Source organism: Chaetura pelagica, unplaced genomic scaffold (genome assembly GCF_000747805.2).
Source record: "Chaetura pelagica isolate M959 unplaced genomic scaffold, ChaPel_1.0 scaffold69, whole genome shotgun sequence".
Taxonomy (NCBI): Eukaryota; Metazoa; Chordata; class Aves; order Apodiformes; family Apodidae; genus Chaetura; species Chaetura pelagica.
Window position 1 is genome coordinate 2,780,013 of NW_009970724.1, and position 15,158 is coordinate 2,795,170.

The 15,158-nt window shown below is 51.3% G+C and overlaps 2 protein-coding genes across 3 annotated transcripts in view; one reads left to right on the forward strand and one right to left on the reverse strand.

Annotated features, from left to right (window-relative positions):
- Window positions 1-3,608: 3,608 nt before the first annotated feature.
- ELOVL1 (ELOVL fatty acid elongase 1) lies at window positions 3,609-7,129 on the forward strand. Of its 2 annotated transcripts, XM_010006578.1 has the most exons (7): window positions 3,609-3,665; window positions 3,877-4,067; window positions 4,233-4,313; window positions 4,519-4,575; window positions 4,874-4,979; window positions 5,140-5,276; window positions 5,661-7,129. In XM_010006578.1, the coding sequence occupies exons 1-7, from the start codon at window positions 3,620-3,622 to the stop codon at window positions 5,913-5,915; spliced, it is 873 nt and encodes a 290-aa protein (XP_010004880.1). In that variant the 5' UTR covers window positions 3,609-3,619; the 3' UTR covers window positions 5,916-7,129. The 2 variants fall into 2 exon arrangements, with proteins under 2 accessions (XP_010004880.1, XP_010004882.1); XM_010006580.1 differs by lacking the exon at window positions 4,233-4,313 and having other exon boundaries at window positions 3,620-3,665.
- Window positions 7,130-10,359: 3,230 nt separating this feature from the next.
- The window catches only part of LOC104396820, a 12,081-nt gene continuing 7,282 nt past the window's right edge, over window positions 10,360-15,158 (reverse strand). Inside the window, 10 exon segments of the mRNA XM_010006716.1 lie at window positions 10,360-10,624; window positions 10,964-11,081; window positions 11,247-11,372; window positions 11,488-11,719; window positions 12,058-12,152; window positions 12,504-12,700; window positions 13,057-13,185; window positions 13,727-13,823; window positions 14,382-14,527; window positions 15,022-15,157. Of these exon segments, the coding sequence (XP_010005018.1) occupies window positions 10,446-10,624; window positions 10,964-11,081; window positions 11,247-11,372; window positions 11,488-11,719; window positions 12,058-12,152; window positions 12,504-12,700; window positions 13,057-13,185; window positions 13,727-13,823; window positions 14,382-14,527; window positions 15,022-15,157 (1,455 nt within the window). The 3' untranslated portion in view covers window positions 10,360-10,445.

Consider the following 15,158-nt stretch of genomic DNA (forward strand, 5'->3'; position numbering starts at 1 on the left):
TTCAGCAGGGGCTCTGTGCCAACTCTCCCTGGGGTGGCAGCTCTGTGGCCACCTACCAGACTGTTTTGGTGCTCTCTGTAATTAGGCTAGTGGGGCGATGAGGGTGGCTTGCTTTCTCACTAGTTACAGGACTGATTTCTGACTCAAATGCTGGTGGGGTAGAAGTGTGGGATGTTGGATGGCTGGCACGGAGTCTGCTAGTTGCAGATGGCTGCTGTGTGGGGAGAGGTGTGCCCTGTGAGGCTTCTAACAAACTAACTGGGTTGAGCTCTGATCACTGTCAATGTCATGGTTCATAGTGCTGTGGTCTGACTGTTGCTAGGACTGGTTATAAAGGGCCTTGATGTTCTTGCTGAAGTTGCGCTAATTAGCTGCATAGCTTGTTGGAAACATGCAATCTACATGTTGCTTGGTGTAAGCAAGTATCTAATCCTTGATGTTGGTTACTGTGACAGAATGTGGCCTGATACTCTGGTTTACAATGCTGAGACAAAGTGACACCCTGTTGGGGAGAGGTGGCAGGAGATGTGTTGCAAGGTCTCTTGCTACTGTGCAGGGTGTGTTTGGGCCCCAAGGGTTTGCAGTGCTTTGGGATGCTGGGAACTGTTTGCTTGACTTTGGTTCAAGGCTTGGGTTTGACTTCCCCATCTCCTTTTTGTTCCTTGCCCAAGAGGATGAGGATCCAGGAAGAGTCAGTGTCTCCCCTGAGCAGAGCAGGCAGGCTTCAACTACTGAGCTGTCTGTAGTGTGTGATGTGCAGTGTAGTATGGAGGGCAGTAAGGACAGATGCCTGGCTGGGTGGTCAACCTCTCTAAGTGCAGAGGGGCATCAAGTGTTAGTGTTGTGCACAGAGGTAACAACAGGAATGAGGTCAGGTTTCTGGACACTTGCTGCTCTATGCTGGAAAACTCCTGCCGGCAGCAGAAAGGCTGTCAAGGAGCCATCACAGCTCAAACAGGCCAGTGCATTTTGCATCCTCCTCCTTAGTGAAGGCAATGGTTGGGCCTGCTCTACAGTTCCCCCTTTGCAGATCAACTGCCACCACCCCAAGTCCAGTCGCTGCCCCCTGGGAGATAGGAGGGTGAGGCATCTGCATCTGTTCACTGAGCAAGGCACACTTCACCTTTGTTCTAAGGCAGGACCACGTGGCATCCTAATGTGGTTAACCAGGTCTTGCAAAGACCCCAAGACCTCAGGAGTTCCCTGAAGTTGCACCTGCTCTGTTAGTTTAATGCAGCAGGATTGGGGAAGCTGTGGAAAATGCATACGTCCTTTTCATAAGGGCTTGTAGCATAATCCTGCTAGTTTTGCCCTGGTAGAACTCTTGGTGCTTGTACTAGACAAGTCCAGTGCCTCCCCTCTCCCTGTGGCACACAGGGTTATAGGAGTGCTGGAGGTGCTTCACAAGACAGCAGGAAGAGGGACTTGTTGGTGTTCTGTAGAAATCCCCTGGTGGGCACTCTTCTGTGCTAGTGCAGGGTTGAAGTGGGATTCTCTGCTGCTGGGGGGGGAGATAGTTATCTGCATTCAGAATGGTCTTTGGCTGCTTTGTGCTCTGTGCAGCCTTTAGCACATCTGTCAGGGTAGAACTACAGTTTGTCTTCTTACCCAAGTCCTCATTGCCTTGGGACCCTGAACTGTTTTGAGCTGAGGTTGTAGTTGGTCAGTGGTGCTGGAGCTTTGCTGTCATCAGGATAAGCAAAGTGCTTGAGCTCAGGTGTTTCCCTGCAGTGTGAGATGTAGCTCTGAGCTTGTAGGTGACTATCTTCTCATCCTAGTTGCCCAAAATAGGCCAGTGCTCAGCAGGAGTTTTGTCCTGGACCTGTAGTAAGGCTGACTCATTCAGCTTGATAAGATAAACACAGCTTGAATAGTCAGGTACCTGTGCTGGGAACTAACTCTTGAGGGCTCCTTAATCTAGTAAATAAAGGTGTTGCTGGATGTAGTGGTTGAAAGCTGAAACTAGACAGACAAGTTCAGAGCTTGCACTTAGCCATTAAAGTACCATAAAGCTCTGCAGCTTTCAGGACTTACACTTACCATATTTCCCACAGCTGGAGCCTTGAGTGGCTCTCAAGATTGCTATAGTTCCTGCTATGCTTTTCTGACCTCTGCTGCATGTGGACAGTAGAAAATCTTGGCAGTGCTCAGGACCTTAAATATTACTTGTATCGTGGGGATACTACAAGTGAGAATTACTTGCTTTTAAACCCCTTGAAACCTTGAGTTGGAAGGGTGAGCATCTGCTCGGCTGCTGGTGCCCCTGAGATGTGAAGATCAATCCTGAGTGGGCTTTGCCCTATTGCTGCATCTGCCTTCAAGGAGCCATGAAGAACCACCTTCTGTGCTTTCTGAAGCACAGCAAAACTTCTAGGGCTCTGTCCCTGTGGTGTGTGGCTGTGCAGGCTGCTCTGGAGCCTTGCTTGAAATAATGGGTACTTTGGCAGGTGGGGTTGAAGTGTCAGACCTGTTCCACCCTACTGCTGTTGCGGAGGGGTTGGGTGGCACTCCCCAGTTTGGAGGAGCACTCAGGGTATGACAGCGCAGACACAACCAGTACTATTGTTGCACTGATAGAGTTTGCAGATAATGGTGAGCCAGAAGGGTGTGTGCCAGGCCCCTGTGAAGACTGCTGCCAGTGAAACCTTGTGTTAGGTGCTTGGCAGCACTGCACAGCTGGTGTCTGCTGCTGTCCTGCCTAGGTCCCAGCCAGACCAAAGAGTGCTTTCCTGAGTTCTTCCTTTTGCTTTGAAGCTGAAGGAGCAATGCTGTGCTGGCTGATGAGGGCTTGAGGTGGCAGTGGCTGCTGGATATGCTGGGGACCTAGGCCTGTATGTGGGCAGTGATTCCTGTGCACCTTCCCTCACTGGGAATACTGTTCCCTGTTCGGAAGGGTAGTGGAAATGTCATTGCCAAGTAGGATGCACCTAGCCTCTGAGATGCTGGGTTATGGGGTGGTACCTTTAGTGAGGAGGGTTTTGTGCAAGGATGTGAAACCAGGAACTTGGATCAAAAGCTAGCATTTGTTTCTGAATCAATGGCTTTTCTTCCTCCTGCAGTGAGTCTGCCAGTGGAGCTGGGTTGCTTCTCTGATGGGGATCAGTGGGCAGGAACCCAAAGCTAATCATAAAGGCACTTCTCTGTGGAGAGTGTGGGCCAACTCTGCATCACCCTTGGAGATGTTGCACCAGGGTGAGGCAGACCAGTGTGCTGGGTAGGTGTGAGTGGCAAAAGTTGGTGGCAGTATCATGGTTGTTGTGAGTGATAACATTGGTGGCAGGAGCAAGACTGTTGGGCTGGAGATGCAGCACTGGGGTTGGAAGCTTTCCTAGGTGGCTTGCAATGTTAGGATCATGCCTTGGAAGAAATGCTGGTGGTGGATGATAGGCTTCCCAGCAGAGCTGGGGAGACAGGTCCAGGCTTAGTGAGAAGTAGCATGTATGGGATTATGGATGGTGGTGTGTGATCAGCTGAGAACAATGCTGCTCAGACATGTGACTGTACCTCTGCAGCTGTCCTTGAAATTTGCTGATCTATGGGGCTGTGCTCTGTGGCCTGCTTTCCTGGGAAAACAGCTGCCTTATCTGCCCTTCCTCTCCACAGAGATACTGCCACCACCATGGAGGGGATTGTGACAATGTATCAGGACTTCATGAAGAAAGCAGGTGAGTGTTTGGGTACACCCAGCTGCAGTGTCTCCAGGGTGGCCTGCAGTGTGGCTTGAGGCTGTACCTTACTGAGTTTGGCTGGCATCACCAGCCTCTGCTCCCAGACTAGGAGAACAGGATTGCTATGTCCTTGCCTCCACTCCAGCAGTAGTATTGCTGGCAGCAGATTGGGGTGAGGATGCTGACTGACCTGTGGCTCTCTCTGCAGACCCCCGCATTGCTGATTACCCACTAATGCAGTCCCCGTTCCTTGTCTTGGGCATCCTGCTGGCATACGTCTACTTTGTGCTATCCTTGGGTCCCCGGCTAATGGCCAACAGGAAGCCTTTAAACCTGAAGAAGTTCATGGTGCTATACAATTTCTTTCTGGTGGGACTGTCACTTTACATAGTCTACGAGGTGAGTTGTAGGCAGTAGGCTTTGTGTGGCATACATCAAGCAGTCTATGCAGGCTGTGTGGGTGATGGAGAGCCCTTTTGCAGCCTGCTCCCTGCCCTTCTGTGCACGGTTTGGGAAGTGCAGTGAGTGATGTTTGGCCTCACCCTGATGATGCTCTTGTTGTAGTTCTTGATGGCAGGATGGCTTACTGGGTACACCTGGCAATGTGACCCTGTGGACTTCTCACAGGACCCCAAGGCCCTCAGGGTGAGTTCTGGTCTCTGTCCCATTAAGTGGGGATGGCCTTTAAGTGCTTGTTTGGACAGCAAGGTCATAGCTACCTGCCTATCCTGAGGCAAAGGGCATAGTCCTTGGCTCTGGGTTTTGTCCCAGGGTTACTGTGAGAAGACTCTTGGTAACTGGACATGTTCAGGCTGTGGTGGGTCCCTAATGTTAACCTGTTCTGTTACAGATGGTCAGTGTTGCTTGGCTTTTTGTCTTCTCCAAGTTCATTGAACTGACTGACACGGTGAGTGAATTACTGAGATGGCCTTGTCACTGCTTGCTGGGTGGGAGTTGGGCCCAGTATACTCAGGGTAGATGCTTTCTTCAGCTCTTCCAGTCTGACCTGGCAGTGTTTCTGTCTGGCATCACTGCTAAGGAGGCTACTCTAGGCTATTGCAGAGGCTACTCTTGGCATGTTTCAGGTTTGGAAGCTGTGGGGTGGGCGAGAACATCACTGAGATCAGATACTGAGTTAGTGGCCCAGCCTGCTTTAGCTGCTCCCAGGGCTGCAGTTCCTTGATGCTGTTGGGCTCTCATTGCAGGTGATCTTTGTCCTGCGGAAGAAGAATGAACAGGTTACATTCCTGCACCTCTTCCACCACTCTGTTCTGCCTTGGAGCTGGTGGTGGGGAGCAAAGTTTGGTCCAGGTAAGATGGAAACTGTCTGGGTACACAGTTTGGGGAAAGGATGAGGTTGGCTTCAGCATGCTGAGAAGGGTTTTTTGACCCTGCTGGGCTCTTAGGAGCTCCTTGTAGTACTAATTGCTGTGGAAGATTGACTTATGTTAATGAAAATTTGTCTTAACAGGGGGAATGGGCTCATTCCATGCCATGGTCAATTCCATGGTGCATGTTGTCATGTACTTGTATTATGGGCTCTCAGCAGCAGGACCTGCCTTTCAGAAGTACCTGTGGTGGAAGAAGCACATCACAGCCATCCAGCTGGTGAGTTTCTGCTGCAGAGCATGTGCCCTCATTCTCTGATGTGAGGTGCATGTCAGCCCTTGTACCTAGGAAGAGTGCAGCCAGCAGCTGTAGCTGTTTTTTTCTGCAGCCTCTCACCCTGGGTTTCTAGGAGGTCTGGCCCACTGTGGGCCTCTGATAGGCCTGCCAGCCCCTGGGCTGCAGCCACACTGAGAGGTTGAGAAGCACATGCTGCCTTGAGACTTGTGTCTGCTAGTTTCAGCTGCTGCTGACTGTGCTTCCCCTTAAGGACCTCTGTGTCAGAGTGGGAAAGGAGCCTATTATTTAAACAGAGAGAAGGTCTCTAGATGGGATCCCAGACCCTGCTCCTGTGAATAATTTGTCCCTGCTCTTTCTTGCTCTCAGGCACAGTTTGTGATTGTCTCTCTCCACATCTCCCAGTATTACTTCATGCCCAGCTGCCAGTACCAGTTCCCCATCTTCATCCACCTCATCTGGATTTATGGGACCATCTTCTTCATCCTCTTCTCCAACTTCTGGTACCAGTCCTATACCAAGGGCAAACGGTTGCCCAAAGTGGCTCAGCAAGCAGCTCAGCACAATGGTAGCAGCATCCATGAGAATGGCACTGTCACCAATGGCAAAGTCAAAGCCAACTAGAGGGCAAACCCCTCCCAGAGCCAATGAGAGCCCCGGGGCAGAGGCAGCTGGAACCTGTTCCCCTGCTCCTGGGTGCCACTAGCCAAGTCAAGTGCCTACAGACTGTTGTACCCCTGTGCCCAGCCCTGCTGTCCTCTGTCTGCATGCTCAGCCCCTCTGCTCTGAGCAGCCATGGGCAAGTTCTCCTGCTCCTGGGAAAGCTTGTGCTGTTTCTCAGTGTTGCTGAGCAGAGAGGCAGCTGCCTGCATCATAGCTGCAGGGCTGCAGTCCCATTCCAGTGTTTCCAAAGGAACTTCCCCCAAGTGCCTACATCTAGCCCTTCTGCCTGGGGGCCATTTCCTTCTGAGTAGGACCAAAAGAAGAGACTGGTCCCTGTCCTGGTGCCCTTTCCACTTCCCTGTCTCATCAGAGCCTGTGTGGATGAGCAAACTTGTCCCTGGTTGCTTGCTGCTGCCAGCCCAAGTGTGAGTGCTCCCGCTCTACTGTGCCTTGTGCCACCATGTTCCATGCCACAGTGCTGCATGCCCCTTCTGGTCCCTGTGCCCAGGTGGGGGGCCTTGCCCTGGCATATCCATGCTTGGGTGTGGCTGTGGAGAATGTAGGGGCAGTGTGAATGGGACTTGAGGGCCCAGCCTGCCCAGTACACTACCCATGCCCTGTGCTGAGTACATAGCAGGGGTTGTGATAGCCTGAAATGCCTTCCCCACACAATAAGCCCAGGTTGCCTTGCCTTGCTGTGCCTGGGCTTGGTGCTTGGTGTGTGCTTTAGCCACACTTTCCTGATCCTGTAATGGCAGCTGGTGGCTTGCTCCAGAATGGGGGAGGCCAAGCTCAGCCTTGCCTTGGATGACTTCCATTCCTGCAAACTTAAGACTTGAGCAATAATTGCCCCTAGAATTGGCTCCTGGGCTCTTCTGCTTGGGACCAGCCCTGCTCTGGCTCAGGATGAGCACAGCAGAGGATGGTTGTAGTGTGCCCTGCTGTGGTGTAATAGTGAGCACCTCTTGCCTCTGTGGATCCAGCTGGGCCTGGGTGAAGGTGTGCTCTGCCCTACAGCAAAGCAGTGCAGCAGCTCTCCTGGGCCTGGTACCTCTCACCTGTTCTGGCTGTAACCAAAACCATGTTGGTGGCCTTGAGGATGAGGTGAAGGAGCCAGGCTCTATCAGATTGGGCTGCTCTTCTATCATAAATAAACAAACAGAAGGAGAAATGGCTTTGCCCTCTTATTTTTTCCTGGCTTGCTGTGTTCAGAACCTGTTCCAGGTGTGTGGTCCTGCCCAATGTGGTTGGAGGCAGTGCTGGTGTAGCAGGTTTGTGTGTTTTGGGGGGAGAGAGTGATGGCAGTGTGCTGAGGAAGGAGATTTTTTTTTTTTTTTTTCCAGTTGTTGATAGAGCCCTGCTGAGGGCAGGAAATGTGTTAAGGCTGCTGTTGTGAAAGTGCCTCCACCCTGTAAAAGAATGGCTGGGGTGGAGTGTGGGTGTGGGCTGGGACCTGGGCCAGCTGCCCAGAAGCTGCTGCTTTTCAGAAATTTCGTGGAGCTAAGGTGCTGCAGAGCTGGGACTAGAGGTCTTGGAAACCCAGGTGGTGGAGAAACAGCAGTCTGTTGCTTTCTGTATCTACTGAAGCTAAAGCTGCTGCTGTCTGTGAATGCCCCTGCAGTGTGGATCTGCAAAGAACACGGATGAGGGGCTGGTCAAAGGGAAGGTTAAGTTGTGGCTGCCTTACTCTTTCTACAACAGTGTATCTTCCTGGCTGGGCTCTGCCCTCCCTACTGTCTGAGACAGTCTGGCTTCCTTTCTGTGCTGTTGGGGTTCAGTACTGCCTTCCCAGCATCTTGTGACTGGGGCTGCAGGTGACAGTCCAGATAAGGTGGAGCTTTTCCCATCCAGCTGCCTCCTCTGCCCTAGCTGGTTCTTCGTAGACAGGACTGCCCTTCCTTTCACCCAAAATAGCAACAATACTTCAAACTGCTTCTGCTTGGTATTTTAAAATGGTTATTTCCTAGATATGCCCTGCTCTCCCTTCTTCCAATTGTTCCTGTTAATTGTGATCCTTCCATGGGCTGATAATTTATACACTGTCACAGTCAGTCTAGGCTGCTGCTCCAAACTGAATTAACACCTTATATGGCAGTTTTTCCTGGGCTTGCTGGGTCAGTGCCCAGCTCCTTCCTCTGCGCCTCCCCTCTCCAGGGCAGTTCAGGACCAGTATGGGGCCTGCACTATCATCACCCTCCAGTAATGCTCAGAGGACTTTCAAGGGGCACATAATGCACAGCTTCTTGGGGTGGATATGCACTAAGGAGAGAGGCAGGACAGGCTTTGCCTGGGAAAGATAAACTTATTACATGAGAGTGAAGAAACACCACCAACTTTCAGGCATGTAAAGCCTTCCTTCCAGGGAAAGCATTAATCTGCTGTGGAGCCAGAGAGACTGTCTGCACTCACTGTCAGCATTAAGCTGCAGGGGTGTGGGGCAGGGCTTCTCTGCTAGCAGCACAGCTCTGGGTAACAGCCAGACTTTGCATATGTGGGTTCCTGCCCCACACAGCTGCTGTTTGAGGATTTGCTTCTGAAGAGGAAGGACAGCTTGCTCTTCCTTCCCTGGACCTCCCCAGCTCTTCCACCGATGGCCGAATAGGGATGCACCAACAGCCCCGTGGGACAATGCCTGGCTGTATTTTTACTTTTTTTTTGAGACTGTGTCCCTATCTCAGTAATTGACGGGGGTACGTGGGCTGGCCTTGGCACAGTGCAAGTTGGTGCCAACACTTTCCACTTGTTTCAGCTGGCTTAAAGCTGAGGCAGAGCAGGAGCCTGGTGCCAGGTACAGTGTGGTACTGTGCTAAGAGGAAGGTGAAAACAGTTAATAATAATCCACCCTCAGCTAATAACAGGCTGAGGGGAGGCACAGGCTTTGTTGAACTGTTTTGCACAGGCCAAGGTGCTACTAATCAGCTGTGCAGTGTCCTTGGCACCCCCTGGCTGTGCTGGTGCAGCTATAGGACAGGATTGATGGGTCTGGGGCAGCCCACAACCTCAGACAGTTTGGCCCCAGCATTCAGAGCAGTGGCATGGCAGCTGTGACCCTGCTGGCTCTTACTCTGGTAAAGGCTCAAATGTGCTCCCTGAAACTTGCACCATCACAACTAAGCCTGGAAAAATGCATTTTTCAAGTGCACGGGAGCCAAACTACCAAATGACAGCTGAGCCCTGGTGCCTGCTTCTCTCCATGCAGCCTCAGCTTGGCACCTAGGTTTCCCCTCAGCAGGGGGAAGAGGACAGATCAGGGCTGCTGAAGAATACATGACTAAGCTGTGCATGGTATTGTTGCTTTGGGAGCTCCTCACATAACGTCCAAGCTGGCTGTGGCAACATAAACAGCTTTTGTTTTGCATGTGCCATTGCCAGCCCCTTTCTGGCCTTTGGGGTGATTACAGCTGTTGCTGTATGTTTTTAGCCCCTGCTTCCCCTTTTTTCCAATAGCATTTGGCTCCTAAATTCAGCACTAAGCTTGCTGCAAAAATAGCTATTCTACCCCAGCACTCTTAAGGGCAGGCAGTGTTGGCTGCAATGCAGAGGCTGTGGGTGTGGCAGAACAAGGCCAATTGCTGTGTGCAGGCACCACTACCGCTGAGACTGCCAAAAACACATCCCCAGCCTGCTCTAGCATGGGTGATCACAGCTGATAGTTGCCTGCAGAGGCACAGTAAGGCCCACCAGGCTAAGATGCGTGCTCTGAAGTGCCATATCTACATGATGCTTTAATATCTCCCAACAATGGTGCCTCCACCATCTCCCTGAGCAGCCTGTTCCAGTATAAAAATTCTTCCTAATATCCAAGCTAAACCTCCCCTGGTGCAACTTCAGGCTATTTTCTGTGGTCCTATCCTTGTTTACTTGAGAGGTCTACACCCACCTGCCTACAACCTCTTTTGAGGTCTCCCCTCAGCTTCCTCTTTTCCAAATATACATCCCTAGTTCCCTCAGCTGCTCTGCATATGACTTATTCTCTACACCTTTTACCATGCTCCTCCACCTCAATGTCCTTTTTTCAGTGAGGGGCCCAGAACTGAACACAGTGCTTGAGGTGCAGCCTCACCAGTGCTTGAGTACAGGGACACAATCACCTCTCTATTCCTGCTGGTCACACTATTTCTAATACAAGCCAGGTGCCATTGGCTTTCTTGACCACCTAGGCACGCTGCCGTGCTCTTTTTCTGCGGGCCAGTTTCCCAGCCACTTAAGAGTGGCTGCCCAAGCCTGTAGCATTGCCTGGGGTTGTTGTGACTGAAATGAAGGACCAGGACTGTGCTAGGATCATGCTGCCTGCACACTGGTCCTAAAGAACAAGAGCTCCACTGCTTGCCCAGATCCCAAACCTCAGGGAAGAAAGGCTTGGTTCTCTCAGCCCTGGCCTTTTTTATGGAGTCTGATGGAAGAAAAGTGAAGCAGTTTATTAACATTAAAAAAACTGTACAACAGTGTGTAAACCAAATTTTCCCCCCTCCCCACAACAGCCTTTTGCACTCATCGGATTCCTTGGTGAATGATGCTGCTTTTGGCACTGTTTGCCTTCTCTTTCTCCTTCTTCTTTATAGGGTCCATCTCAAAACAGCGCCAGAGCCGCAGTGTTTCATCAGCAGCTGCTGAGGCCACTGTTGCACCATCAGGGCTCATAGTCAGGTTCAGGACTCTAGCAGTGTGACCTGAGAAGGAGGTGGGCAGTCAAGGGTGAGCTGACCTGGCCTCACCACATACCCTGATCCCACCACAATGGTCCAGTTTGCTCCCATATGCTCCCATGAGCACCAGCAGCTTGCCTAGCTGTCCCCACACCATGCTGTGGCAACATGACTTCAAACCCTAGGGATGCATGTGAAGCAATGGTCTGCCTTCAGCAGCTCACAGAGTGCCTCCATCTAGCAGCATGCCTCTAAACACCATTCTGCACCAGTGATGCTCCAGGGTAGACCACCAGTCTGCTCAATGCACCTGCCTTCAGCCTCTAGCAGCTTTCCCTTCCCCAGACAAAAGGCTCAACCTACCTCGCAGCTCAGTAACCTTGGCCATCGTTGGATACTTCCATACAACCAGCTGATTCTGTGCAAAGCCATGGCCTGAAATCAACTCCTTGTAGTTTGTTGACCACAAGATAGAACAGACCTAAAAAGAGGTAGTAGTGCAGGTAAGACAAGCTGCTTGTGCTGATACTCACCACCCAGAGATGAGCATGATCCTTCCCCATGCCTCTGGGCATCAGGAACCAGGAGTTTTGTATAGGTGTTCTACCAGAAAGTGTTTGTCTCCAAGCTGGTGTTCACTGCTCACCTGGGAATGGGCATCAACAGCACTGAGGCAGGTGCCAGAACAAACATTCCAGATGCGGATGTGTCTGTCACTAGTCCCTCCTCCAGTGGCAAGAACATTGGACTGCCATGGACACCATGCCACAGCCTGAGGGAAAAAAGGGGTACTTACACAAGAGGCAACTTGTGCACAGCTAGTGCTGCGTGTCTGCCTTGCACACAGACATGTGCCCACACCTCACACACAGCAGCCCTGCACTCACCTTGACTGCACCCTGGTGCTGAGTGAAGGTCTGTATGGGAGCAAAGTCTCCACTGTCCCCCTGGGTGGATGGCCAGATGTTCACCAGGTTGTCATTGCCACCACTGGCCAGGTAGCGGCCATCTAGAGACCACTTGAGTCCACACACCTCTTGTGTGTGGCCAGCAAGTGTGGCCACATGATGCTCAGCCACTCTGACATCATGGTGGTGGATGTGGCCAGTCCGTGCCCCACTGCAGAGAGAAGACTTTCAGGCTCAGGCTGACATTTTCACAAAAACCCCTTCTTGTGCTGTTGCAGTGCTGCTGTACCTGCTGCTTTCAGCCTGTGTTACCAGCATTGCTGGCCTGTTGGCTTGAGCAAAGCAGCCACAACAGCTCTTCACAACTTCAGCACAAAGGGCAAGGGAGAAAAGAGGCCTTCTTCCCACAGCGCCATCAGAACAGGCTGAGTAAGAATCCCAGGCCAGGACAGAAACTTGTCTCTCCCATCCCTAACCTACACCACTCACAGATCTAGGATAGGAATCTGCAACAGCTGGATACTGCCCTTCACCCACCCTCTGCTTTACCTGGAGAGGATGTAGCTGTTCCAGCTGAGGGACCCCACACGGGAAGAATGACTGGTCATATTGCGGAGACGTTTCTGCTGATGCATGTCCCATAGCTAGAGAAGAAGAGCAATAAGTTTTCCACAGAATGAGGAAACCCAGCCCTGTTGCCTTGCCCTCCTAGGAACCTCACTGCACAGGCTCTGGCATTCAGCCTTGTCAGTGTGGGAGCAGAGATCAATCTGTAACTCATTTCTACAGAACATAAACTAACTCCAGGCATCAGAGAACCCTCAAACCAGATAGCCTTGTTGCTGCAGTTGGTCACCAACCATGGCTAGACATGGACATTTCCACCCCACACCATTCAAAAAAAGTCACTGTGCATTGCATACTTCTTGTGCTAGGTCCCAAAGCCCACAGCTCCATCAATCTCTAGACACTTCTAGTTTTATTTCTGCACTCACCTGGACCTCAGCATTACTTGTGCCAACAGCAAGGTAGTTTCCTTCTTTAATCCATGACACAGAAGAAACATAATCATCTGGGTGGTCCATCTGCAACAGCTGGATTATCTCCCCAGAGACGTCATTCCATAGATAGACAGAGTTGTCCAGAGCCACTGCCAGGAAGTTCTGAGAGCTCCAGTCAATGAGATTCAAATCTACAGTTTGGAGGAGCAATGCAGGTCAGACTGTGCTTACCTGGAGAGCCCTGCCCTTCACCAGTGCTGATACATGAGGTGCATGTGCACACAGACACACATGTGCACAGACACAGGTAAGGGGCAGTGTTCTGGGTGGCACCATGCCCAGCTAGTGAGGTCAGGTAGCCTTGATCCAAGTCACTTACAGCACTCCAGACCATTGTCCCTATGATGCTACACAGGGACACTCCAGAAGTAGTTTGTGCCAAACAGCTTGGTTAGAGCTCCAGTTCCTCAGAACACACCACCCTGGGAAGCACACTCCAGTGCAGAATGATCTCAATGCCCAGCACCCAACATTGCAGCCTACTTACAGTAGTCATTGCGAATCTCTGGTGCGTCCAGGATCCGATCTGGCATTGAAGGAATATATCTGCTATTCTTCCTGCTGGATCCTGGTGTCAGCTTCTGACTGTAGAGCACTTTCAGGCTGTTCTGATAGCCTGTGTGCAGAGGAACAGATTTGTTAACCCAATTTACTGTTTACTCCTAGCTGAGCACTGCTCGCACAAATAGAAATCCATTCCAAAGACAATTAACTCCTGAGAGAAGAGGTAGGCTCAGAAGGTCTCAGTGAGCAACATGACTGGAAGTATGAATGGCTGAAACAGGGGGAGCTCCAGTTCCCTAATTCACAGAAACAAGTTTTAACTGACAAACACGTGGTTTTCTGTATCCATTATGTTTAGTGACAGCCAAGCTACAGAGTGCACAGGAGAGTTTGAAGCTTTTGTAGACCTCGGGAAGGTTTGCCACCTGCAGTACAAGTGAGCAACTGGCAGTCACTTTGATTTCCATAAATAAATTCATTATAGCTGTTATGCAGCCCCTCAAACTTGGAAATCTAAGGAAGGAGATTTCAGTGTGCATGTGAGCTCTGAGAAGCAGCCGGTTGATTTCTCATGTGTCCACACAGGGCCTCTGTGTTGCTGTTCCTTTGCCCAGATCTCTGCAGAGCCCACTCACACAGCCCATGTGTCTTACCTTCAGGAGCATTCTGTGGCTTTCCACTGAGGCGGAGGATCTTTGTCTCTTCTATATCAAAACCATTCAGATTCACTGCCCAGGCTTTCTGTTGCTCCTACAGAGAAAAATCACCCTCAGTGAGATGCATTGGAGACACAAAGCCCATGCTGCAGTGTCTCATTGCCAGTGGGAAAAGCCACAGCCACAAGGGACCAAATGCTTTATAAACAGATTTCAGAACACAGTGTACATGATCCAGAATAGCTCTCCATGTGGACATTGTCCTAGAATAGCTATCACCAGCAGTCTGACTGTGCACAGGCTCACAGCTTTGTGTCTGTAGCCTGTTAGATTTTAAATTCTCGCTAACCCAAAGTTGCATTTTGCTATCAGAAGCAGTACAGGCTAGAATGAGTGGAAGCAGAGGTGTAAGGTTCTGCTCTCTTCCCTGTGCCTAGGGAAATGTCCCTACAGAGCAGCTACACTCAGGCTCTTGTGTAGCAGCTGTGAACCAGTTTCATTCTCAGGCTCCTGAAGCCCAGAGCTGGAAGCAGCGATGGCTGGGGCTGTCAGCCCTATGTGCTCACTTGACACATCTTACAGTTTGCTTCTCTGTAAAGGCTAGAAAGGACTAGGTGTTTGGTAGTAATCATGATTTAGCAACAGCGCTCACCTTCTTGGTAGGTGACTCCTCAGCAGGGTCATTCTCTTTGGTTAGGAGGAAATTGGCCATCTCCATCTGCATAGTGCTACGGTTGGGAATATAGCGATCTCCTCCAGCCTTGCTTGGAGTGTTCTGGATTTTGGATCCAGATTTACCTGCATTCACATGCATAAATATTTTTTTTCAGCTATTGAACAGCTTGTATTCAATATTTGGAGACATAGCGAACCCAGCACTCTCCCACATCACACCTACCAGACAAGTTTCAGACAAGCAGGACTCAGAGAGCTCATGTCATCCCGTCACAACTAACTAATAGCTGTAAAACAGCTCTAAGCTCTGTTTGGAGGCTGCCAGGAGACAACTCCATGAATCTAGTGCAACAATTCCACAGTTCACAGATAGGGGAGGGTGCAAAAATACTGTTATAGTCAGTCAGCAGACAGCCCTACCCACGCCTGTCCCAACACACAGCCGGGGGCTCAGCAGTTGACCCAGCCATACTGCACAAAGCTTCGCCCACCTCATGCTCGGTGGGTGCCTCTGAGGAGCAGGGCAGTGTAACCCTCCTCCTCCTCCCTGACCCGCAGGCCGGCTGGAGCAGCCTGGCACAGAGCCCCCCGGCTCCAGGCACCGCCCCCCCGCTCACCGGGTGTTTTGGACGGCGTCTTGCTGGAGCTGTGGGAGCGATTGGCCGGCTTCATGGGCGACGGGGCGGTGGCGGGGCTGGGCGCGGGGCTGGCGCTCTCCTTGGCCTTGCGCTGCCACCGCGCGGGCGGCGCGTTG